General features: G+C 35.8%; 2 protein-coding genes and 1 non-coding gene across 4 annotated transcripts; all 3 read left to right on the forward strand.

The window, feature by feature from the left end:
• Nucleotides 1–1,058: 1,058 nt before the first annotated feature.
• LOC125872804 (UDP-D-apiose/UDP-D-xylose synthase 2-like) lies at nt 1,059–5,275 on the forward strand. Its single transcript, XM_049553593.1, has 9 exons — nt 1,059–1,490; nt 2,076–2,168; nt 2,357–2,464; nt 3,801–3,915; nt 3,989–4,122; nt 4,220–4,321; nt 4,403–4,495; nt 4,620–4,755; nt 4,844–5,275. The coding sequence occupies exons 1-9, from the start codon at nt 1,224–1,226 to the stop codon at nt 4,954–4,956; spliced, it is 1,161 nt and encodes a 386-aa protein (XP_049409550.1). The 5' UTR covers nt 1,059–1,223; the 3' UTR covers nt 4,957–5,275.
• A 1,208-nt stretch (nt 5,276–6,483) lies between these two features.
• On the forward strand, nt 6,484–6,556 carry TRNAR-UCU (transfer RNA arginine (anticodon UCU)). Its single transcript has one exon. It is a non-coding gene; the product is annotated as a tRNA-Arg (tRNA).
• Nucleotides 6,557–7,989: 1,433 nt separating this feature from the next.
• Nucleotides 7,990–23,632, forward strand: LOC125873200 (AP-2 complex subunit alpha-1-like). 2 transcript variants are annotated; one of them, XM_049554095.1, is made up of 27 exons: nt 7,992–8,418; nt 14,241–14,372; nt 14,660–14,785; nt 14,948–15,010; nt 15,099–15,196; nt 15,278–15,485; nt 15,726–15,797; nt 15,919–16,011; nt 16,416–16,517; nt 16,738–16,835; nt 17,177–17,258; nt 17,397–17,485; nt 17,679–17,784; nt 17,885–17,950; nt 19,867–19,973; nt 20,047–20,151; nt 20,256–20,376; nt 20,561–20,740; nt 20,833–21,063; nt 21,426–21,506; nt 21,586–21,750; nt 21,853–21,939; nt 22,017–22,142; nt 22,316–22,396; nt 22,485–22,556; nt 22,825–22,904; nt 22,994–23,632. In XM_049554095.1, exons 1-27 carry the CDS (start codon nt 8,287–8,289, stop codon nt 23,127–23,129), a joined length of 3,039 nt encoding a protein of 1,012 aa, XP_049410052.1. In that variant the 5' UTR covers nt 7,992–8,286; the 3' UTR covers nt 23,130–23,632. The 2 variants fall into 2 exon arrangements, 1 of the variants encoding a protein (XP_049410052.1); XR_007447194.1 differs by lacking the exons at nt 22,316–22,396; nt 22,485–22,556; nt 22,825–22,904; nt 22,994–23,632 and having other exon boundaries at nt 7,990–8,418; nt 21,835–21,939; nt 22,017–22,118.
• Nucleotides 23,633–23,651: the final 19 nt, after the last annotated feature.

The following is a 23,651-nucleotide window of genomic DNA, read 5'->3' on the forward strand; positions in this document are numbered from 1 at the left end:
AATTAAGTTTTTTTTTTAATTATAAGCACATATTTATTAGAGATGAAGCATAAGTAGAAAAAATCATTAATTTGGATATTAAAACTAGATATTAGTGTCAACTTCAGAATTCACGTGTGTATTTATATTTGTAAATTTAATTTTGATAGCTTTAATAGATAATGAACTTGAGAAATCTATAACTTAAATCTTTAATTTTAACTTTATAAATTACAAATAAAATGATAATAATTTTTAAAAAATTTATGGTTGCGTGTAGGACAGGTTAGCATGAAGAGTGGACAGCTCATTGGTTGACTGCTGCTCAATCACATGACACAGTTGGAAGCTTTTTTATGGCGTGTCTTGCTCAATAGACATTAATTAAAATTTTATTTAAACGGTATAATTTTATTTTCAAAAGTTAAATATTTTCTCATGAAATTATCAGAGCTTTTCCAATTTATATGCAAACAGGAATATTATTAGATGAACACGTCATGCTTATAAATAAGTTATTAATTATTAAAATATTCTAAGATGTCGTATTAATAAATCACAATTCTACATATTTTTTTATAAATAAATTTGTGATTGCATGTTATTTCAAACATTCAAATATATATAGTCTGATAAAATTCACTTATCTAATAAGTCAATAATAATGATGACTAAATATTTTTAAAAAAATGTATTTATGTTTTTTCCCTTGCCTAATTTATGTGACGTTTTTTATTTTTTAAGAGTTAAACAGTTTAAATTCGATGAAAAATTGAATTTATAACCTTCAACAAAGAATGAAATTTATATATATTTATAAATAATATATAAAAAGGGATATAATAAGTCATAATATATTTACGTGAATAAGTTATTTCTTATCCGATTATCGATAGAAAATCAATTTTACTTTTATAAGGATGAATAAATAATTGGAAGGTGAAGAGGAAAAATATCTTACTAGCAATAGCAAGTTATAACGAATTGTTGAGAGATGAAGAAAAGCAGAGAAAATCCAGTGGCTAGTAACATTTTCCGTGTGCAGTATTTTATTAAACGCGTACATAGGCAAGCAATGAATGGAGCCACACACTCCCTCCTTTTACTTCCTTTAAATACATCCCCTCAAATTATTTCCTCTTCTTCACCGTCATTTTTTCCATTTTCCCTTCAGAGAAGCAACGAATTTCTATCTTTTAGAGTGAAAGTTAACGAAGAAGTAGCAGTTCTAGAGAATTTTGGAAATGGCAGGAAGGGTAGATCTGGACGGAAATACGATTAAGCCGATTACAATATGTATGATTGGTGCCGGAGGTTTTATTGGCTCGCATCTATGTGAGAAATTGATGTCGGAGACGCCGCACAAGGTGCTCGCCGTCGATGTTAGCAATGACAAGATCAAGCATCTCCTCGAACCGGCTACTCTCGCCTGGGCTGATCGTATTGAGTTCCACCGTATCAACATTAAGAACGATTCTCGTCTTGAAGGCCTTATCAAGATGGCAGATCTGGTAATTTCATTTCGCTCTTTCTTATTGTTATTTTTTTCCCCGCGCATTTTTATTTTTCTTCTTGTTTTCTGCATTTTGTTTGCTTCTCATTTGCATGAAAATGGATCTATTCCTTGTGAATAGGGAATCGTGTTATCACGAAATTCTGTTCGTTAATTTTGTTCTTACTATTATGTGCAGCGTTCATAGCTAGCTTAATGCATAACATTCTGAAATAAGTATTGGATATTCATTTATTGGGATCTACTTTGTGAATTTGAGATCTTATTGGATCTGAGTTTCGTCATTGTCGTGTTGCGTAAGGCAATTTTCACAGATTTCTCAAAATGAAAGAGAATTTCCAGAGGCTTTTTCATGTGGCTATTTTTGGTCTCTAAAGCTTTTGTGTCCATGAATATCATGTCCTTGAATGTATTGTTTAATCCTGTATGTTTGGATTATTTTATCATTTTAGTGTGATCTTGCTGTAATCATGGACTACTTTATGCACCGACACATCTTTAGACCCATTTTCCTTGAATTTTTAAATGCTGATCCGGTCAAATCATTGACTGTTGCTGACTTCTGTCTTTTCTTGTGATGTAGACCATCAATCTTGCTGCGATCTGCACTCCAGCTGATTACAACACTCGTCCACTTGATACTATTTACAGCAACTTCATTGATGCTCTTCCAGTGGTATGCATCTCTCACTTTTAACTTCATGCAGCCTTTCATTGCTCATATTTAGTGAAGCGGATGGTTGTTACTGGAAATGAATCTAGTTGAGATAGATAGTTTTGATTCTGGTGGTTAATATTTGACGGTTGAATATTACTTTTCTCTTGAATTTACTGTGTGAACTTTATGTGAATTGATTAATACAGGTGAAGTACTGCTCAGAAAATGGAAAGCGTCTTATTCACTTTTCCACCTGTGAAATTTATGGGAAAACAATAGGAGCCTTTTTACCCAAAGACAGCCCACTGCGGCAGGTGAAACTTCACTAACATCTTATTTCTGCCATATTTAATGCAAAACTTAAGGTAAATCTTGCTTTGTTGTTTTCTTCATATATCATGTCATTTCAGGGAGATTGTGTCCTATCAATGTTCACTAGGTTATTTGATATTTCTATAGCATACTTGGATGTTCTGAATTTGGTATTATTATAACAAAACGTGTTAGTGATGTTAATTAAGTAAAGTTGTTTTGGAAGTTTGTTTCTATTTAGGTATTATGACTTGGAATGAAGTTCCTTATCTCATTCTTCTCTTTTTAGTACTATTCAATGTTAAAGGGCAAATAGTTCTTTTGTTTTCAGGAACTATTTTTTTTGCTACAACTTGTAATTTTAGCATCTTCTCGATGCAATTGCTAATGAAATCTTACTTTCCTGATAAAAAACATCGTCTGCCTCTGGTTCTTGTTTTCTTGTTGGTCCTTTTTTCCTCCCCCTTTCTCGTTCAATGATAAATATTGAGATTTTGGCTTATTTAGTTTACTGATTAAGCCATGTTTGCAATATGTTCGGCATACATTGATATTTCTGTGAATTTTAAGATATATTTGGACTGCATGAATTTGTTAAATGAGTACAGTTGAGGAGAAACTAAGGAATTACCTTGAAAATGTTCAATTATAGGAAAAGCTTATGAAGCCAGTTATCTTTGTCTATGACAGCTTGTGTAAAGCTTGATGATTGATTCAGCAAATTGTGGACAAAGATATTTTAGTAGTTAGAGAAAAGTTGGCTCAAGTTGTTCTAGTTGTGTTGTCACAGAGTTTCAGTTATAAACATCGGTTTGACATTCACTGACTTGAGGAAGTTGTGTTTATGTGTGGGGTGATCTTGATAGGTCCTGCCCAGAGCTCTTCTTAGGTTTTACTTGGGCTTAGTTTATACTATTACAACTTTAGTATACAATGTTTAAGTTGCTTTGTTCCATAGTTCTTCTAGGTAGATTTAACTTGTTCTACAAAGCATCTTTTTCCTCCTAATATCAAAATAAAACTTAAGGAAGTGTTTGATACTTAACATTTGTGTGCTTATATATTTGTAATCCTCTCTGATACACAGTTCTTGGGAGTTTTGAGTAATTACTAAGTGATTAAAAACTGACAACAATGTGTTCTTTTTTTGTATGTTGCATGGATTATCATGTAGATTGAATTATAATGGATGAGGAATCATTCAGTCTTGTGCATTTTTAACTATATGGTTACTTTTGTTGTAGAATCATGGATGCTGTAGTACTCATTCATTTACCATCTTCTGGTATTATTCAAATTTTGGAGATGTTTTAACTCTTTCTCCTGATTATCTCTTAGGATCCTGCATACTATGTGCTTAAGGAAGACACCTCCCCTTGCATTTTTGGACCTATTGAGAAGCAGAGGTGGTCATATGCCTGTGCAAAGCAATTGATTGAGAGGTTGATATATGGTATGTGGAGTTTTGCCTGTTTTTAAAGTTGAATATTCTCTCTCCTATAATTCTTATGCATACTATTTTGCAGCTGAGGGTGCTGAGAATGGTTTAGAATTCACAATTGTAAGGCCGTTCAATTGGATTGGTCCCAGGATGGATTTCATTCCGGGCATTGATGGTCCTAGTGAAGGTGTTCCAAGAGTGTTAGCTTGCTTTAGTAATGTACGAATGATTTGTTTTCTGATTTATTTTAATTGAATTGAAACTTAAATATGTTCACTTGAATCTCACTTCCTATTATTTCATTCTCTCTTTTCAGAACCTCTTAAGACGTGAACCACTGAAATTAGTTGATGGTGGGGAATCACAGAGAACTTTTATATATATCAAGGATGCTATTGAAGCTGTTCTCTTGATGATTGTTAGTTTGCCCTCCATCTTCTTTCATGTGAATTTTTCAGATGCATAAAACTATATGCTGATTCAATTATTTTTCTATCAGGAAAATCCTGCGAGGGCCAATGGTCATATTTTTAATGTGGGCAATCCTAACAATGAAGTTACTGTGCGACAGCTAGCTGAAATGATGACTAAGGTTAATTGAGTGATTACTTTTGTGTTTTTCCCTCGATATTTCTTGGTGTGGTGGCTTTTTTAGTTCTACATTTCAGTGTGGCATCTGTCCATCCATTTCCTCAGCTCCTATTCTTGCATAACAGGTCTATTCGAAGGTGAGTGGAGAATCTTCTCTTGAAACGCCTACCATTGATGTAAGTTCCAAAGAATTTTATGGAGAAGGGTATGATGACAGTGACAAGAGAATTCCGGATATGACTATAATCAACAAACAGCTTGGTATGCATGTATTTTCTCATCTATTGAATAATTTATACATTTTGCAGGTTTTAAGAATATTCTGACATTTGAATTGTTGTTTGACCAGCTTGGAACCCGAAAACATCCCTATGGGACTTGCTTGAATCAACACTCACCTACCAACACAGGACATATGCTGAGGCTATCAAGCAGGCCATGTCAAAGTCAACTGCAAATTGAGGGAAGGTGGAGCAGTTGCCTCATATACGTTTAACTTCTTTTTGCCACTCACATTTTGAAAATCTATAATAGCTGATGGTTGTAAGCATCATGTATCCTATGTTGTAAGTCGTGACAGCAGTCATTAGGGAATTGTGTCATAGGTTGATGTAATGTTGTTACTAGAGAGACTTGCTAACAACAGTTATCAGGCACTAAAATGAAGGAAAGCCTGTAGTAATGTCCTTTTAGTATTGTGTTGTTCATTCTTTTGATTCTTCTGTATGAGAAAGCATCTTGTATAATTTTTTAGACCTGCTGTCTCCGGTAGTCATTTGTTTCATCTATATCAGTTTGTCCTTTTAAAATGATTTGTGTGGAAATATTACTGGTAGTTTGTTTGGAAATGAGATATTTGTACCGGGGGGGTTGGCATTTTGTTGGTTTGAAGTGCTTATGGCTGTATTGGCTACTGGGCTTTCCTTCTGATTCGTTGCACTAATGGCTGAAGTGTCGCTCTTTACTGATTCCTTAGGAACAAACCGGCATCTGGTTTCTTTACAGGGGGTGTTGGGTGAACTGGAGGGTAAAACTAGCTAGGTGCAGGGAGAATAAGTAACTTTGAGCCATTTCTGAATCTCCAAAATTGATAGGTGAGAGTCAGAGATATATGACAATGATTTATAATATCTATCTGAAATGGCATTGTGAGATGATTGGCCCTAAATATGACATTGGATGGTCTTAGTCGTTGGAGCTGAAAATGGGAAATGTTGCATTCTTTTTCGCTTTTTATTATGAATTACATTAAGAGTATTGAAGATGTGACTTTTATAACATTTAGGTCTGTGAGTCTTCGAATGCTTTTTCTTATTCCTTAGATTGTAGTAATATGCTTAATATTATTTTGGATTAATCCTTAAATATTTTTTGTACGTGACTATATTAAATTGGTTATTATGGTAGTTAAATTTAATTAATTGAAAGTTAAAATACTAAATAAAATTAGTCAAGGCAAAATAAAATTTTTACCTGCTCTAAGCCTCTAACCCGCCCCGTTAATATCCCTATTACATTCACACCTAATACACACAATTCGGATTGCTAGCAGCACTAGTGTCCTTTTCATATTTACTTAAATAGTTAGGCATAATACATAAATGTCTTTTAACTTGACTTCAGCTGGTATCTATGCCTTTCGACTTTTTGTTGTGCACAAAAGTAGACACTTAAACTCAAGATAAAATTGAACAAGTAAACACACGTCCTACATGGCATAAAACACGTAGGACGCCGTGTATGACAATATATGGGATGCCACGTTAGATAGATGTGTGTATTTGTTTAATTTTGTACAAATATAAGTGTCTACTTGTGCACACCCAAAGTTAGACGACATAGATGTCAACTCAAGCTAAGTTGAATGACACATTTATATATTATGCCTAATAGTTAAGTGTCAGGGAATAAGAACTGTTTTGATTAAGACAATTTTTTATTAGTTTTATAATTTATAAAATAACTAAAACTGTTAAGAATGCCAAAAAAGCACCCGTGGCCTAATGGATAAGGCGTCTGACTTCTAATCAGGCGATTGTGGGTTCGAGTCCCACCGGGTGTGCTTTTCATTTTTATTTTGTTTGCTTTGATCAATATTTGTCTTAATCCAAAGGAAGCTTACGATAGTGATGTTTTTGTTTTAAATCATTTTAAAAGACATTTACCATTAAATCTTCTTATATTGTGATTTGAAATTTAGAAAATAACAAATACTATATGTTAAAACAAATAAAGGAGATGTTATTATTTACATGTAATATGTATATACTTATAATAAAAGAAAGAAAGAAAATATGTGAATCACACCCAAATGAAATGTCCAAAATAGGGAAGAAGTGGCAAAATTTTAATAATGGTATCTAGGTGTCTTTTATCCTGGAGTTAGCCAGCTAATAAAGAATTTTTGATAGAAGAATAATCATGACACACATCCTTTCTAAATTCCTATTGCTATGCTACTTTTCCCTTTCTTTTTAAAATTTAATTTGGCACCTTTCACCAGAAACATTGTGTTATCAGATCCAACTACCACATGCCAATACTTTTATTAGGCATCCATCTAAATCATTTCAAGGTTCTTTGCAATCACTGATACATGTTGAGAGAGTTGGTGAATTTATTATTCTCAATTTGGGTTAAAAGATTTTATAAAATACTATATATATCCTTTAACTATTATTGTCATATACAAAGGCATCCCTTCATTTGTCTCCTTTCAGCTCAAAATGTCTGATATCTAATATTTAGTGTTACAAGCTAACCGTTATAAACTTATCCTTCAGGTCTCGTATTGTATTCGACTTCACTTTACAAATTTTTATCTTATTATATATGTGAAAAATTATTTTATAGGCGGAAGATAAGAATATTATTTTAAGAAAAAATCTCTATCATTTTTAAGAATTGAGCAAAAAGTTCAAGTCGTGTTGTGATACCTCTAATAAGTTTTAATGAATGACATAAAAACTAAGTTCTTGCTATTGAACATACACGAGTCCCTAAGAGACTGAGAAGATAATCCTAAAGCAATGGTAGAGTTGAGAAAAAAACATACGCATCATTTTTAGTGGAATGCGAGGGAAAAAAAAAAGTAATTGGCGGGGACCATCTTTTATAAATTCAGATTCATTTTTGATAAACCTTATCGTTCATGTTATCTAATACTTTATCCACCTTCCAATATACTGATGTCTAAAGCAAAACTTTAATTGTTGAAACTATCATAAATCACAAAAACAAAGCTACATACAAAGCAAATTACAGCCCCTCCGGATCTATGGATCCACATTTTATTTTCGGGTCAAGAAAAGAACCGAAAATTTCCATGCAAAATTCAAAAAAGGAGGGAGAGCGGCGGGGGCAAACATTACTTTGACATGACGAACAGTGAGCAATTAATTCTAATAATAAATATAATAAACAGAAAATAAGAAAGAAAAATCAATGCAAAAAACGAAAAAGTAAAAATTAGAAATTCAAATTGCCAGAAATGAAAATGGAAATTATGCCTTTGTGTTTCGTCAAATTAAACTAAACTAAACTAAAAGTCGTCTTCCTCCACTGCCCTGACGGCTTTTCTAAATTGCTCAGTCCACCTCCTGCGCTCACCCCACGCCCACTCCACCCCCCCTTCTGTACAACATATACATACATAGATATTGTATGTATAGGCGAAACAGGAATTTATACTTGAATTTAGGTGAATTGTGAGGGTCGATCTTATAGGAGAAGATCTCGGTGCTAATATTTGAGGGATCTACAAAAAGCCTCTCGGGTTGGATCTGAACGGAAATGGCGTTATCCGGCATGAGAGGTTTGTCAGTTTTCATCAGCGATGTTCGTAATTGCCAGAACAAAGAACAGGAACGTCTTCGTGTAGATAAAGAGCTTGGCAATGTTCGTACTCGCTTCAAAAACGAAAAGGTAACAACTTTACGCCTTCTCCCTTTAGCTAATATATCCTAAACTAGTTTGGGTTGGATTTGTTTGCTGTTATAGATGTGTTGATAGATGTATGTGATGTGTTTGCCTTTTAATTTGTTTTCCTTTGATTTTAGCTTCAGTTGAAGGGTTATTGGGTTTTTGGTATTATGAGCTATGCTGTGGGTTATATGATATAAATGGTAAATGGTGTTGTTTGATTTCGGGTTTAGGTTTAAACTGCTTAGGAAGGGGGTATTGTAGGGTTAAATTGAATGTTCACTAGTGAATGGGTTTATTTGGTAGTTAATTAGAAAGCAGAGTGCATTTATTGAATTCATGCTTGTCTTTTACAGTATAAGGGTTTTGAACCTGCGAGATGCTTACTCCGGTTTTGAACTGGCGAGATGCTTAATTATTTGCTTGTTAGGAAAATAATGCCCCGATAGGCTAGTTAAGATAGAAGTGTGAAGCGTGAGCCTTGTTGTCCAGCTTCATTCACTATCGTAACGGCACTTGTCAGGAAAAGACATATCTTAGATTTTCTAACGGATGATAGTGAATTGTAATGATTTCATTAGCGTGATTAACAATTAGAGTTGTGTGGAATCATTTTGTGGTGATTGTGGAAATGGAACAATTTTGTCGTCTATGCAAAAGCTGACTGTTCCTATCTAAATGTGGATCTATATATCCACATAATTCACTTTAACTTTTGAAATGGTTCTCGTAGACGTATCTAACACTATTAGCTGGACCTAGCCCCTAGGCGACAAAAGGAAAAATATTGAGCGCTTGTTATTATTTAAACTGGAGTGAAATCCGAATTCCTTATATGCGTTATCATGTAAAGTCAAGAAGTTTAAAGCAAACTCTAGGTATAAGCTGTAGAACTTTTTCGATCCGAGCTGGTAGATGGTGTTCTCTTACCGTGCAACATACTCCCTCTGTTCACTTTGGACTTTGCACGCCCCTTAAGAAATAATGATTGATATGAGTGTTTTACTAGAATACCCATACTAATTGATGTTTAGTATTAGCTCTTGGAAAATGATTTGGGGAAAAGGTAATTAATGCTAAGGGTAAAACATGGAAAAAAATAATTGTCTTTTCTTGATATGTTAAAAGTCACAAGTAAAAGTGAAAATCTATGTCAACATTACCTTTGTCAAAAAAAAGAAATGAAAAGCTAATTTTGGAATAGTGGACAAGTAAAAATGAACGGAGGGAGTAGTTAAAGACTTTGAAGTAGCATCTAAAATAGTTACTCTTTCTGCCTCAATTTATGTGATGATATTTCTGAAACTCTCAAAGAAAAAATTATGTGATGGTGTTTGACAGGGCACACATTTAAGAATGGAAGGAAGATTTTTTAAACTTGTAGTCTAAAATAAGTCATAGGCATTTGTGTGGCTATAAATCATCTCATTAAGGGTAAAATGAGAAGTTTAAAGTTAAATTGTTACTAAATATAGAAATGTATCGTTCTTATTGGGATTTAGGACTAAAAATAACAGTGGAAAGAGTGTCACATAAATTGGGATGGAGGGAGTATTGCTTACCGAGGGTGCAATGATTCTGCAATTATAAGCCTTTACTAGAATATTGTGTAAGGTAAAAGGGATATGAGCAGGATTTTACAACCAGGACAGTGTCGAGGTCTTTGTACTATGTTGTTGATACAAGATAATGATCTCACTAGGCCCACATTGTTTGTTAAGGGGCACGGTAGTATGTATTCATCTACTGAGAATATTGTACTAGCCAAAAAATCTATCTTTGCTTCTGTTTTTGCATATGTAAGGTATTGAGCATAGATCCTATGCCTCAAATATGGGACATTGAACAAGCTTAAACACAAAGAAAGATGAAGAATTAGATTTCTTTTTAATTGGAATAAAATCGTAAAAGGTCAAATGTAGAATTAGATTTTTAATGAAGATTTCTCAAAGTCTTTATTCATTGAGGTGCTATTCTAAGGAGGGGCAAGAGTTAACTGGTTAGCAATTTCGTAAGCATTGATTATCTTCAAAGGCATTGTCTCTAGACTATAAAACATCTCGTGAAGCCTCCTTTTCTTATTCAATCAAAGAGGATATTAGAGGATGGAGGGAGGATTTTTTTTTGACAAAGAAGAATTACGAAACTCTTTTTGAGCTAATGTTTGTGACACAACATATGGCTATTTATTACAAACAGAATGGGGTAAAACTAAGATTGGAAGTAGTTTAGATGCCTAATTTGTTCATAGTTGTTTGATACTCTTCTAAACAAATAGTGGAACTGGAGGACAGTCGACACAATCAGATATAAACAAGGCAAATGCATTAGTGAAATTATAATGAATGAATTATCCATTTGTTCAATTTTTGTACTGTGGAATTTTTTTTAAAATTTTTTTATGACAAGGAAACTCGCAGCCGCTACCCTTTGGGTGCGCACAGGGTAAAACCCCGCTTCTATGCAATAGCTCACAAACAGTGATATTTGTGTTCATGTATGTGCATCTCGATTATTCTTATCGGTTACTTGCTACCTCTCTCTCCCAACATAGGTACCATGTAACTCTGCCCACCAAGGCTCGGGCAGATGGGGGCAAAAATTAGAGTGGAAGGAGTTTAGCTGCCTAATTTGCTCATAGTTGTTTGATACTCTTCTATTTAAATAGTAGTTGAATTGGAGAATAGTTAGCTATAAACAAGGCAAATGCATTAGTGAAATTATAATGATTGAATTTATCAACTAAGTCAATTTTTTGTAGTGTAATATTTTTCTTATTTATTTAGTTAATTAATTATTTTTATGACGGTAGTATCCGGGTTTGCTGGTTCCTGCTGCCTCCACCAGCACATGTACTAGGTAACTCTTTTTTNTTTTTTTTTTTTTTTTATGACAAGGTAAACCCGCAGCCGCTACCCTTTGGGTGCGCACAGGGTAAAACCCCCGCTCCTATGCAATAGCTCGCAAACCACATAGGGGAGGTAACCCACACTAGGCAAGCCCGGTGCGACGAGCTCGACCCAGAAGGCAAACCCCTTGCTTTCGCTGGCAAGGGGTTTTGAACTTGAGACCTCCAACATGGAAGTCCCAAGCCCAAACCACTGGGCCACCCCGAAGGGTCACGTACTAGGTAACTCTGTCTATCAAGGCTTGAACAGAAGGTAAGAAATTGGATTTCAATTGAAACCTCATGGTTCTCCTCCCACTTCATTGATCACTAGGCAACACATTTGGATCCTTGTAGTGTAATAATTTCTGGGTTTCATTTCCCTGAGTTGGTCAATGTCATAACTGATGCTTAGTATCATAATTCATGTTCACAGAGGTTCAACATTCTAGAAATACTTAGAATGGTTTATTTAATGTATTTTTCTTTTGACCTGCTCTTTAGGCCATCCTTATGATAAAAAGAACTGATTTTAGTACAAGACATTGGGAGTTTTCTCTTCTAGGCGACTGAAAATTCATTATGCTTGGCATATTAATGTCGGAAGTTTGTACGTCATAGGAAATTATAGTCAGTACTTGTGAAATTCTTTGTCCTCGACAGGAAAATAAGACAAGTATTACAACCCATTACGAACTTCTCTTTTTCAAGAAATAAGACAAATATTTCAACCCTTTACAAACTTTTCCTTTTCATTATGCTTGGGCATATTAATGCCAGAAGTTTGTACGTCATAGGAAGTTGTAGTCAGTACTTGTGGAATTCTTTATCCTCGACATGAAAATATTTTTTCAAGAAATAAGAATGCTGGTATATCTCTTTTTTTTTTCTCTTAAGAGAGAGAAAGGTGTATTATAAAAGCAGCACTATGGTGGTGCTGAATATTACAGCGAGGAAAAACTATAAGAAGAATGCATTTCTAATCTTGTAGGGATTCTAAGAGGCTAAGCATTGAATAAGAATGCCAGTATATCCTTTATCCGTAGGGATTCTGTCTACTGGTAAGAGCATGGTTCAAATTCTGTCGAAGAAAAAAAGCCTGTATTGTTAAGCAGAAAGAGTAGAGAAGGTGGGCCATGTTCACTGAGTTTTGAACCATACGCATTTGTCCTCGGGAATTTCTTGGTTCTAAAAAAAGTTAGTCAGCAAAAACCAAAAGAAAAGAACCCTTTAGGATGCTAAGAGGTCAAGTATTGAATAAGATCGGTAGCATATCCTCATTAAATATTCTTGTATATCCTTTTAATCAGTCCAAAAAATTCTGATAGGATGAAAGGTGCTTATGAACTAGAATTAACATGTCTTTATTCACTAGATATTATTTTTTGGTAACAAGGGAAACCCGCAGTCGCTACCCTTTGGGTGCGCACAGGGTAAAACCCCCGCTCCTATGCAATAGCTTGCAAACCACATAGGAGAGGTAACCAGCACTAGGCAAGCCCGGTGCGACGAGCTCGACCCAGAAGGCAAACCCCTTGCTTTCGTTGGCAAGGGGTTTCGAACTTGAGACCTCCAACATGGAAGTCCCAAGCCCAAACCAATATACTCATATAGAAAGCTTAAAAACTATTTAGGTTTATCAGAAAATAAACTTTTTTAATAGGAAATGAAGCTTTTTTTGGATGAAAGTAAGTGTCTGCCATTTTTTTCTCTTGATAAGGTGAGACTTTTATCCTTCTCAAAAAAAAGATAAGGTGAGACTTTTATTCAGTTGGTACAGCAAAAACAACATCCCTTTTTCTATGATAGTCACGTTATTCCACCACTATAGAGAACTAATAATCTTCAAAAACAACTTCATACTGACAGAATCTAAGAAAATGCACGCCATTTGGGATGTGTTGTTCTGACAACAAATAGTCCAATATATATATATATTTGAGTAATCTATAGATATATAATTAATTAGTGCTCAAATTAAAGACAAAAGAGATTTCTAAACTGGAGACAAATGAAACAATATGATCCCTACACACGGTTGGTGTGCAGGTAGTGGTCTTCATATTTTGGTATTATGTTGTATCTGAATTGCATGGAAATGGAAAAGGCAGTTATACTTTCATTTTCTTCGCTGTCCCTGAAATTAGTGAATTTGATCATTCACAACCATTTTTTTGATAATCATGGTGTCCAAGCCAACTTGCGCACCTCGACTAATTCCACAGGATACCTGCCACCTGCCACCAACACAAATACCATTGTTCATCATTCACAACCATTGTAGACCACAACACTCTTTTAAGATAGGAAAAACCCAAAGTATAGTACCAACACAAATATATGGATTTAAACAAGAGCTTTATTTGGTCACAATAGAGATGAGGGTCTATCAGAAACAAACTCTCCACCTTTGAGGTAGAGGTAAGGTCTATATACACTCTACCCTCACTAGACCCCTCGTTGCGGGGACCACACTGGGAACGTTGTTGCTGTTGTTGTACATCACCTTACCTTGCTAAGGATATTGAGATGTATAAAAGCATAATCTTGTATTATAACTTGAACTGTTTTCTATGAATTACCAAAACAAATCAAGTTCAGACCTTAAAACTAACATCTTTTCTTTCTGAATATTCAGACAACAGATCACAATGTTTTTCCATATAGCTCCTTTCTTTCTCACTTAAATACCTGGGGCAGATGCTCCATCAGTTGTTCTTTGCTCTGTTTGCTTATTTAATTTCTGTGTTTCTTAATTTGTTTAGTTAATGTGGCTAGAGCTGTTTATCTGTTCCATTCTAGTTATACTTTACTCTGTTTTCTCATTTACTTTCCGTGTTTCTTAATTTGTTATTTGGTGTGGTCAGAGCTGTTTTGTCTGCAAAATTTAATTGGCTTCAATCCTATTGATGGAATTCTGTACTTTATTTTCCAACAGGGGTTGACACCTTATGAGAAGAAGAAATATGTCTGGAAAATGCTTTACATTTATATGCTTGGTTATGATGTGGATTTTGGTCACATGGAAGCTGTATCTCTGATATCTGCTCCAAAGTATCCCGAGAAGCAGGTATCTCCTCATTCTTCTTTCATCCAATCACATGGATAACTAATCACCTTTGAATGTTGTGGTAATATGAGGTAATCCTATTTCTTTGTAGAAGTTGAGATATGTATTCAGCTGTACTTTCTCTAAAAACTATTGAAATCATGATATTGTTTTGATTGAAATAGTTGGTTATAAGACTGAGGAGGTGCATGTTCTAGTCTTCCCTATGCTGCAGCTTCTGTTTTGTGTAAATATTTGAAGCAAGGACCTAAAGGTTCAACTGATTTTTTCTTTTTGATGGTTTGCAGGTTGGGTACATAGTGACATCATGTTTGCTCAATGAGAACCATGATTTTTTGAGATTAGCAATTAATACAGTACGGAATGACATAATAGGTCGCAACGAAACTTTCCAGTGTCTAGCATTGACTTTGGTATGACTTGCAAATGTTTTGTGGTTCTTTAGTTGCATATATGCAAATCTTATGCAGTTATTTACTTTTCCTAGAAGGATTTTTTTGATTGCTAAGTGAATTGAAGCTTTGAGGTTCTTTTATCATATTTTACAAATTATAAATTTTCATGTATATGCGCAGGTTGGAAATATTGGGGGAAGGGAATTTGCTGAATCTCTGGCACCTGATGTTCAGAAGTTACTCGTAAGTGATACTTGCAGCATTGAGCTGGTACTTCAGAGTCTGAAAGTGATGTTGACTCTCTTCTTTGTCCTTCCTTTTTTGCTGCAAGATATCAAGTAGTTGTAGGCCACTTGTGAGGAAGAAGGCTGCCCTATGTCTCCTGCGTCTTTTTAGGAAAAATCCTGATGTTGTGAATGTTGATGGCTGGTACGTGTAATTTTGTATTTGAATGGTTTATGGGATGACTTAACTTGTCCTTCAACAATTGGAGTTTTTGTGATATTCCAGGTCAGATAGGATGGCACAACTACTAGATGAACGGGATTTTGGTGTCTTGACATCTTCCATGAGCCTTCTAGTTGCATTAGTGGCTAGTAACCATGAAGCATATTGGAGTTGTCTTCCAAAATGTGTTAAAGTGTTGGAAAGGCTTGCCAGGAACCAAGATATTCCACAAGAATACACTTACTATGGGATACCGTCTCCCTGGCTTCAGGTTTGTTTACTCGTTACTGTTGAATATACCGAAGCCAGTATTTACTGTGGATAAAAACTGCTTATTGATCCCATGAACATTGAAATACACTTATGCTTCCCAATTGGATGATAGTTAAATTGAAAATTGCGCGAATGGATGGACTGGTACTGTAAATCACAAATTTGATGCACCGATGCCAGTAATTTAAGAACAGGATCATCATCTCTGCTCACATATCATCTTAAATTTTGATCTCAGGTGAAGACTATGAGGTCTCTTCAATATTTCCCGACTATTGAAGATCCAAGCACTAGAAGATCATTGTTTGAGGTAAATCATCTCTATAAGAAGTTTTTTTACTGCAAAATATCATATTTTTGTTCATGCCAGGAAAAAAAATAATCTGGAGTGATGTCCTAGAACTCATTTCATTTTCATTTTAATCAATTAGGTTTTACAACGGATATTGATGGGAACTGATGTGGTGAAAAATGTGAACAAAAATAATGCGTCACATGCAGTCCTATTTGAAGCCCTTGCTCTTGTAAGTTTCTAATTATCAAGTCCTTATCCTTGCACATTCTTGAGGTACAGTTCCGTGCTTTTTGTGAATTTCAGTGCTATTGGCTATGACAAATGACATTTTAGTAAATTCGTTCTTTATGGAGAACAGTTCTCTTCTTATATAATGCATGGTTATCTCTAAGTCAAAACTCAAAACTGATCTTGTGCTTCTCTTCTTTCCACTTTGAGAGCTGCTCCTTTTATCAAATTGCTGCTTGTTCATCAAAAAAAAATTGCACTCTTAACCCTTTGTGCACATTACGTGCTAAGACATGCTATATGGCACTGTTCAGATTTTCAAAAACTTGACTGCTGGTTAAATTCTCTTGTTTCTCCTGCTTTCTTGGAACATTTGAGGGTTGAATTCTAAGCGCTTTACTGTAGGTCATGCATCTTGATGCCGAAAAGGAAATGATGTCTCAGTGTGTTGCATTGCTTGGGAAATTCATTGCTGTCCGCGAACCTAATATTCGTTATCTTGGCTTGGTAAGTGGTAGCAGCATGTTTATTCTTGTTATTTCTTCTATTATTTTTAATTTTTTTTGCCTGTGTAAGAGGTTTTATAGTTCATCAGTGGCATGTTGTAATACGTTGGTCCTATATATGCCAAATTTCTCACAAACTAACTTGCAAATAAATCCAGTTAACAGCATGCCAGCCTAGACGACTGTCTGATTCCCCTTATGTTATTATTGCCAAAATGCAGGAGAATATGACTCGGATGTTGATGGTTACAGATGTACAGGACATTATAAAACGACATCAAGCTCAAATTATTACCTCACTGAAGGACCCTGATATCAGGTGGAGTATGGGTATTAAGTTGGAAGTATTCTATTTTTAAGATTTTTATATTATGACATCTGCGTGTAAGCAAAAGTAGAACTCTTTTGGAAATTGGTAACTTCTTAAAGAAATCACGTTGGCTATCGCTGCTTATCATTTGTCTGATAATACATCTGGAGTCTTATTTGATTATCTGCAGTGTTCTTTGTTCAAATTGTGTTTCCCTTTTTTGATAAAATCAGGGAAAGAGATTCCTTGTAAAGCCTGTCGCCTGTTACGTTACGACTCAGTTTAGCACATGTTCTCCAACTCAGAGTTTTAATTGCTTCCTTTACTGATGTTAACTACTCTCTATACAGCATTAGGAGACGTGCCCTTGATTTACTTTATGGAATGTGTGATGTTTCTAATGCAAAGGACATAGTAGAAGAATTATTACAGGTATATAACCACCTGACTCTGAGTTATATTCAATTTTTCTGTATTTTTCTTTTCAATGTATTTGGATTTCTCCTCTATGGAATGAAAATGTTGAAGAAGGTTAAGAGAAAATATGCAACTAACTTTATGTCTTTCCAGTATCTCAGTACAGCGGAGTTCGTGATGCGTGAAGAACTGTCACTTAAAATAGCAATTCTTGCAGAGAAGTTTGCTCCTGATCTGTCATGGTATGAAATTGATATGGAACAGAAAATGCACGTTGTTTTCATGTACTATGTGAAGTCATGCTTGAGAGATTGTTTCATACAAAGATCTCGTGTTTTTGTTGAGTACTCAGATCTAGATGTTTCTGCGAACTGTGTTTCCTTCTTGGTATATGATGTGATGATATCTAAGAGTGTATTCCTGTTTCACATGCAGGTATGTCGATGTCATCCTTCAATTAATTGACAAGGCCGGCGATTTTGTCAGTGATGACATTTGGTTCCGTGTTGTGCAGTTTGTTACAAACAATGAAGATCTTCAGGTAACTATAGTTGTCCTTCCATTGGTGCAGTGTGGTCTTAGCTTCTATATAGGTGGAGGTCAGTCTTCTCTGTGTCTTATTTTCAAACTTCTTTCCTCAGCCTTATGCAGCTTTGAAATCCAGAGAATATCTTGATAAGCCTGCCATTCATGAAACAATGGTCAAGGTGCGTTCTTTTGCAATAACACTTTACCCTGTTAATGTTAATGAATAATTATAAACCATCCAGAAGCTGAGGATATTGCTTAGTCCTTTACTATTTTTGGTGTAAACATGAATATATGGAAGTCAGAATCTTTTGTTGATGTTCTCTGTAAGTTGTTAATAGATTAGAACATCTTTCTATATTCTTCTTCTGTAATTATGGACAGCTAAACATTATATGCTGCAGTTAATATTATACAACAAATGTTACTTTCTCAAAATAATAAATTATAAACCCTGTGGATGTTGTTGTTGCATAATTGTGATATTTTGGCTGCGTAATTGTGATGCAATACATTGCTAGCTGCAAATAGGAATGGCTAACCCCGTAATTTGATACGCTGAACACTTGCATGAGCTGTAAGAACACATTATACTAAGACTGCAGTGCAGTGTCTACTATGACAGGAATTCAAATTGTTGAAATCTAACTACTGGAGTAAACTGTTTGAAGGGGTTAATCTAATGTAGGGGTTTGTGTTTGCATAGGCTTGATTGCATTTTGTTTTACCTATTTGAACTCATGAGCGCTCGGAACATCTGAATATTGGCAATTGACATATAAAATACTAGAGGTTGCTCCGATCACCTGAAGACACATGCTTAGTTGTGAAAACCAAGTCTTAGATATTTGATTCCCAGGTGGAAGAGTAGCTGAACGTGTCCCTTCCCACAAAATTTAGAGAGAGGTTGACTTGAGATGTCCCTAAGATGTCAATACACCACTGGAAACAAGTAAACAACTTCTTCTCTATGATCTTCACCTTGGTCTAGTGCATACCCTATACCAGGAATAGTTTTCTCTTGAAGATTCAAAAGTTAAGCCATGTCCTTATCAATTTTAGCTACGATTTTGCATGTCTCTCTTTTAAATGCGCCCAATGCTTTTAATAGGGAAAAGTGCAAATAGTGACCAGGTCAAGGGGCTTGAAGTGAAAAGCGATATGTGAAACACAATTCTTTTTTGTTACAACATCTAAAAGAACCAAACATATATAAATTTAGTACTATAATGATATAATTATGAAGTTGCAATACCCTTCGGGGTGGCCTAGTGGTTTGGGCTTGGGACTTCCATGTTGGAGGTCTCAAGTTCGAAACCCCTTGCCAGCGAAAGCAAGGGGTTTGCCTTCTGGGTCGAGCTTGTCGCACTGGGCTTGCCTAGTGCGGGTTACCTCTCCTATGTGGTTTGTGAGCTATTGCATAGGAGCGGGGGTTTTACCCTGTGCGCACCCAAAGGGTAGCGACTGAGGGTTTCCCTTGTCATAAAATTTTTTTTTTTATCAAGTTGCAATTAAAATAATTAATTTATATTCAATGTACAATAATGCCGGTATTAATTCAACTCATTGAAGTTGAGAGTTCATAGAACCGTATTAGGGTTCACTTTGCATGCCATTGTTTGAAGTGCACACTTCTTTGAAGCGCATGACTTAATCCATGAAGCTATAACCTCACTTTGCACACTTGCCTTAAAACGAAAAGGCGATGGTTTTTAATAACACTGCATGGGCCTCTTCTTGTTCAAGATTGCAGCTCAAGCATATAACACCTAAAAAAAAGGTTTGCATGGCCTCCTCTAACTAACATGGGTTGCCTTGTATTTCATTGTTGGCTACAATATCTAACCCTGTCATGTAATTTTAACAAACAAAAAAATGTGTCAATAGAGTTTTGCCTAGTGTTCAGTTTCTTTTCAAGTTTTACAGACTAATTGCAATAGTGCAAACATGAACTCCCAACAAGCAAAATTTCTTTTCCACATGTTTCTACTCTAAATCTTGATGTGTGCGGGTCCTACCTCATGTCAATGATGGAAACAAAACATTATTGCGAAGCTAATGGAATATTTAATTTGGGTGTTGTATGATGGAACAGGTAAGTTCATATATCCTTGGAGAATACAGCCATCTTCTTGCCAGAAGGCCAGGATGTAGTCCGAAGGAAATCTTCAGCCTCATTCATGAGAAGCTTCCTACTGTTTCGTAAGGGCATTTTAACATTTGATCTCAGTTTGCCATCATTTTTCTGTTATCTTACACCAGTGATATTGTTCAGGACTTCAACAATTCCTATTCTTCTTTCGACATATGCAAAAATTTTGATGCACACACAACCACCAGATCCGGAGCTACAGAATCAGATATTGGCAATATTCAGAAAGTAAGTTTTAAGAGTGATGTAATTTGTGCATCCTTTATGTTATTCAGTGTGCCAATATATCCAAATATATTCAGCTAATGGATAAAATTGCACAAATATCCTAGATATGAGAGTTGCATCGATGCTGAAATACAGCAACGAGCTGTGGAATACTTAGAGTTGAGTAAGAAAGGGGCAGCTTTAATGGATGTCTTAGCTGAAATGCCTAAGTTCCCTGAGCGACAGGTATGAAACCAACTTTACGTTTGATTAATTATTATCTACACTGTGTTTGCATAATTGACCTTTTTGGTTTGAGGGATGGCCTTCAGCTACATTGTTATTCCCTCACAAGAGTACAATATATTGTTTTATTCTTTTCCTTTTTTAGTTATCATTGATTTTAGCCACAAATTCTCTTTGGATGTAGTCCTCATTAATTAAAAAGGCTGAAGATACTGAGGCCGATACTGCTGAACAAAGCGCAATCAGGCTGCGTACACAACAGCAGACCTCTAATGCTCTAGCAGTAACAGATCAACCCTCTGCTAATGGTACTCCGCCAGTCAGTCACCTTGGTTTAGTGAAGGTTCCCAGCATGGCCAACACGGTAAGATGTTTCTTGCACCATTATGCTGAAGTGTGGATTTAATTGTTTAACGGTGAGTATAAGACCGTAATTAACATTTACTACATGGTCAGGATCGTAACTTAGCAGATCAAGGGGAGACTGAGCCAGATGGAACTTTGACTGTTGTGGATCCTCAACCTCCTTCAGTACCTTCACCTGATGTCCTGGGAGATCTTTTAGGTCCATTGGCTATTGAAGGTCCTCAACCTGCCCATAACTTGAGTTCCGGTGTCGGCATTGCTCCAAATGCAGAGGATGCGCTAGCACTTGCACCTATTGAAGAACAGACTGCAACAGTCCAGGTACTGCTTCCATCCAACTTTGGTAATTTTGCTTTACCTTCTGGCTTTCATGTGATGACTTATAATTATGTGAAAGAAAGATTCTGCCCTCTCCTTCTGTCTGTGGTTCCCATGGTAATTTAACTAAATTCAAAATATGATCCAAATAGTATTTGGCTAGTAATAGGGGCATTCTTACCATGACCACAAATACACGGCTCTGGCCAGTGGAAGTTCTTTTAACTGATTTTAGTCTAAGACTGACATGATCCACATTCCAAACTCAGAGAGCTTGTTTGCCACATTTATAATTTTGCTTCAGTTTCCTTGTCACCTCTAAGTTCATGCTTCTGAGCATCTTGTTTTATGATTCATGGATGTAGCCAATAGGAAATATTGCAGAAAGGTTTCAAGCCTTGGTCCTCAAAGACAGTGGTATACTGTATGAGGATCCTTATATTCAGGTACTTGCTCTGTCATTTTTTTGGTACTATCACTGATGGGCTTTTCAGCTCTTAGCTTAGTTTGTTTATGCAATTCCAGATTGGCACAAAAGCAGAGTGGCGAGCACATCATGGACGACTGATCCTCTTCTTGGGAAACAAGAATACGGCTCCGCTTGTTTCAGTTCAGGCTCTGATATTGCCCCCATCTCATCTGAGAATAGAACTGTCATTAGTACCCGAGACAATTCCTCCTCGTGCACAGGTTAGATTATTGTTGTGCTTCTATTAGGATTGGACTTCCTGCACTTTGTTCTTGTAAGTCATTTTTCACCTTTTGATTACCTAGTGAAATGAACTCCTGCAGGTTCAATGTCCTCTTGAAGTAGTCAACCTCCGTCCAAGTAGGGATGTGGCGGTTCTTGACTTCTCATATAATTTTGGGGTGCAGTTGGTATGAGACTTTTATTTTCTGATCATCAATCCACAGTTCTTATAGTTATGTGTATTGACGTAGTTTTGCATTTACAGGTCAATGTTAAACTTCGACTCCCTGCCATCTTGAATAAGTTTCTTCAGCCTATTACAGTATCTGCCGAAGAGTTTTTCCCGCAGTGGAGATCACTATCTGGGCCGCCACTGAAGCTCCAAGAAGTGGTACGTCTTTTTTTAGTTCTTGCTTGACTAGTAGAATATACATATCTTTCTGTAATCTGTATGTACTAGAATAAGAACGTTACTAGTAAAATCCGGAACTTCTCTCTTTCTGTGTGTATGTAGTTTCTATTGTAATCCCAATCACCATCCCTTTATTTGGCTAATATGACCAGGTTAGAGGTGTAAGACCAATGTCACTTCTGGAAATGACAAACCTGCTCAACAGTTTACGCCTGATGGTTTGTCCAGGGCTTGTAAGTTTTTGATCTTTTATCATTCCTCTAGTTTGGCTCAGTCCATGTGAATTTATTTCTTAAATTGTCCTTCTGATTTCTTATTCAGGATCCAAATGCAAATAATTTGGTTGCTAGCACAACTTTCTACTCTGACAGTACACGTGCCATGTTGTGTTTGGTAAGCTAAGGGTTGTGGTTTCTGGGCATCAATGTTCTGTGAAATGTCCTTAATCTGAAAGTGATTCAATTGGATATTGTATGACTTGTATTTGTATGATATGGTAACTGTGACTGGTTAGAGCTGTTCACAAACTTTTACATTAGCCTGTAGTCAAAAGTTGTCATTTCCTTCTGTTGGAGGTGGTAATTGTTGTACCTTACATAGGATGTCAGTGGTATAATGTATCATATGGTTATTATTATCTAACTTCTATGGTTGTATACAGGTAAGAATAGAAACAGATCCAGCTGATAGAACTCAACTGCGTATGACAGTTGCTTCTGGAGATCCTACTCTGACACTCGAGTACGACCAAAATGTGCATTTGTAATGTGACTTTTTGGTGTTCATAACCAACTTATTATTAACTTTCAAACTTTCTTCTTACTATGTAGGTTGAAGGAGTTCATTAAGGAACAATTGATTATTATCCCTACTGCTCCCACGGCTGCTGCACCACCAGTTCCTCAGCCAACCTCTCCACCTCCACCAGTATCAGACCCTGGGGCACTGCTTGCTGGTTTGCTTTAAGTGGTTTTCAATTTGTGGTGGACTTTGTCCACAAACGACGGCTGTAAAATTTGTTTATATTGCACACCCACCAGTCCCAAAGGCAAGATGGACATTGAGAAATGGGATGCCAGGGCTGGCGGAAGAGAGGGTGAGACTTCTGATCGGCATAGCATATCATTGGATTTCTGGGACGTTAAATCGGAGTTTTGAGATTCTTTTGCACATATATCTTGTGCTTTTGTGAGGTCTGTAGTCTTTAGATGTGAATTCTTTTCTTTCTTCTCCTTTAAATTTTATATTTGCCTTTAGTCAGGCTTTACACATTGGTTTGCCCCTATGTATTTTAGTTTCCTACAATTATACTTAGGAAAAAGAAAGAGCATTGATTGAATTTCTTGCCCATTGTTGTCTTGAAGATGTGTTAAAAGCGTTTCACATGATAAACACTCAATAATCTAAATTGAACTTGTCCTGTCGGACTGCTTGTTAATTCAGCAGCGTAGGATTTTTTTTCATTTCGTTATTGCTTGTCTTGAGCTA

This window comes from Solanum stenotomum, chromosome 8 (genome assembly GCF_019186545.1).
Source record: "Solanum stenotomum isolate F172 chromosome 8, ASM1918654v1, whole genome shotgun sequence".
Lineage (NCBI taxonomy): Eukaryota > Viridiplantae > Streptophyta > Magnoliopsida > Solanales > Solanaceae > Solanum > Solanum stenotomum.

Coding starts and splice junctions, on each gene's coding strand:
- LOC125873200 (XM_049554095.1), top strand. CDS start 8,287: ATGGCGTTATCCGGCATGAGAGGTTTGTCAGTTTTCATCAGCGATGTT. Junction 14,373..14,659: donor CAAAGTATCCCGAGAAGCAG/GTATCTCCTCAT, acceptor GATGGTTTGCAG/GTTGGGTACATAGTGACATC. Junction 16,836..17,176: donor CTGAAGGACCCTGATATCAG/GTGGAGTATGGG, acceptor CTCTCTATACAG/CATTAGGAGACGTGCCCTTG.
- LOC125872804 (XM_049553593.1), top strand. CDS start 1,224: ATGGCAGGAAGGGTAGATCTGGACGGAAATACGATTAAGCCGATTACA. Junction 4,496..4,619: donor TAGCTGAAATGATGACTAAG/GTTAATTGAGTG, acceptor CTTGCATAACAG/GTCTATTCGAAGGTGAGTGG. Junction 4,756..4,843: donor TATAATCAACAAACAGCTTG/GTATGCATGTAT, acceptor TTGTTTGACCAG/CTTGGAACCCGAAAACATCC.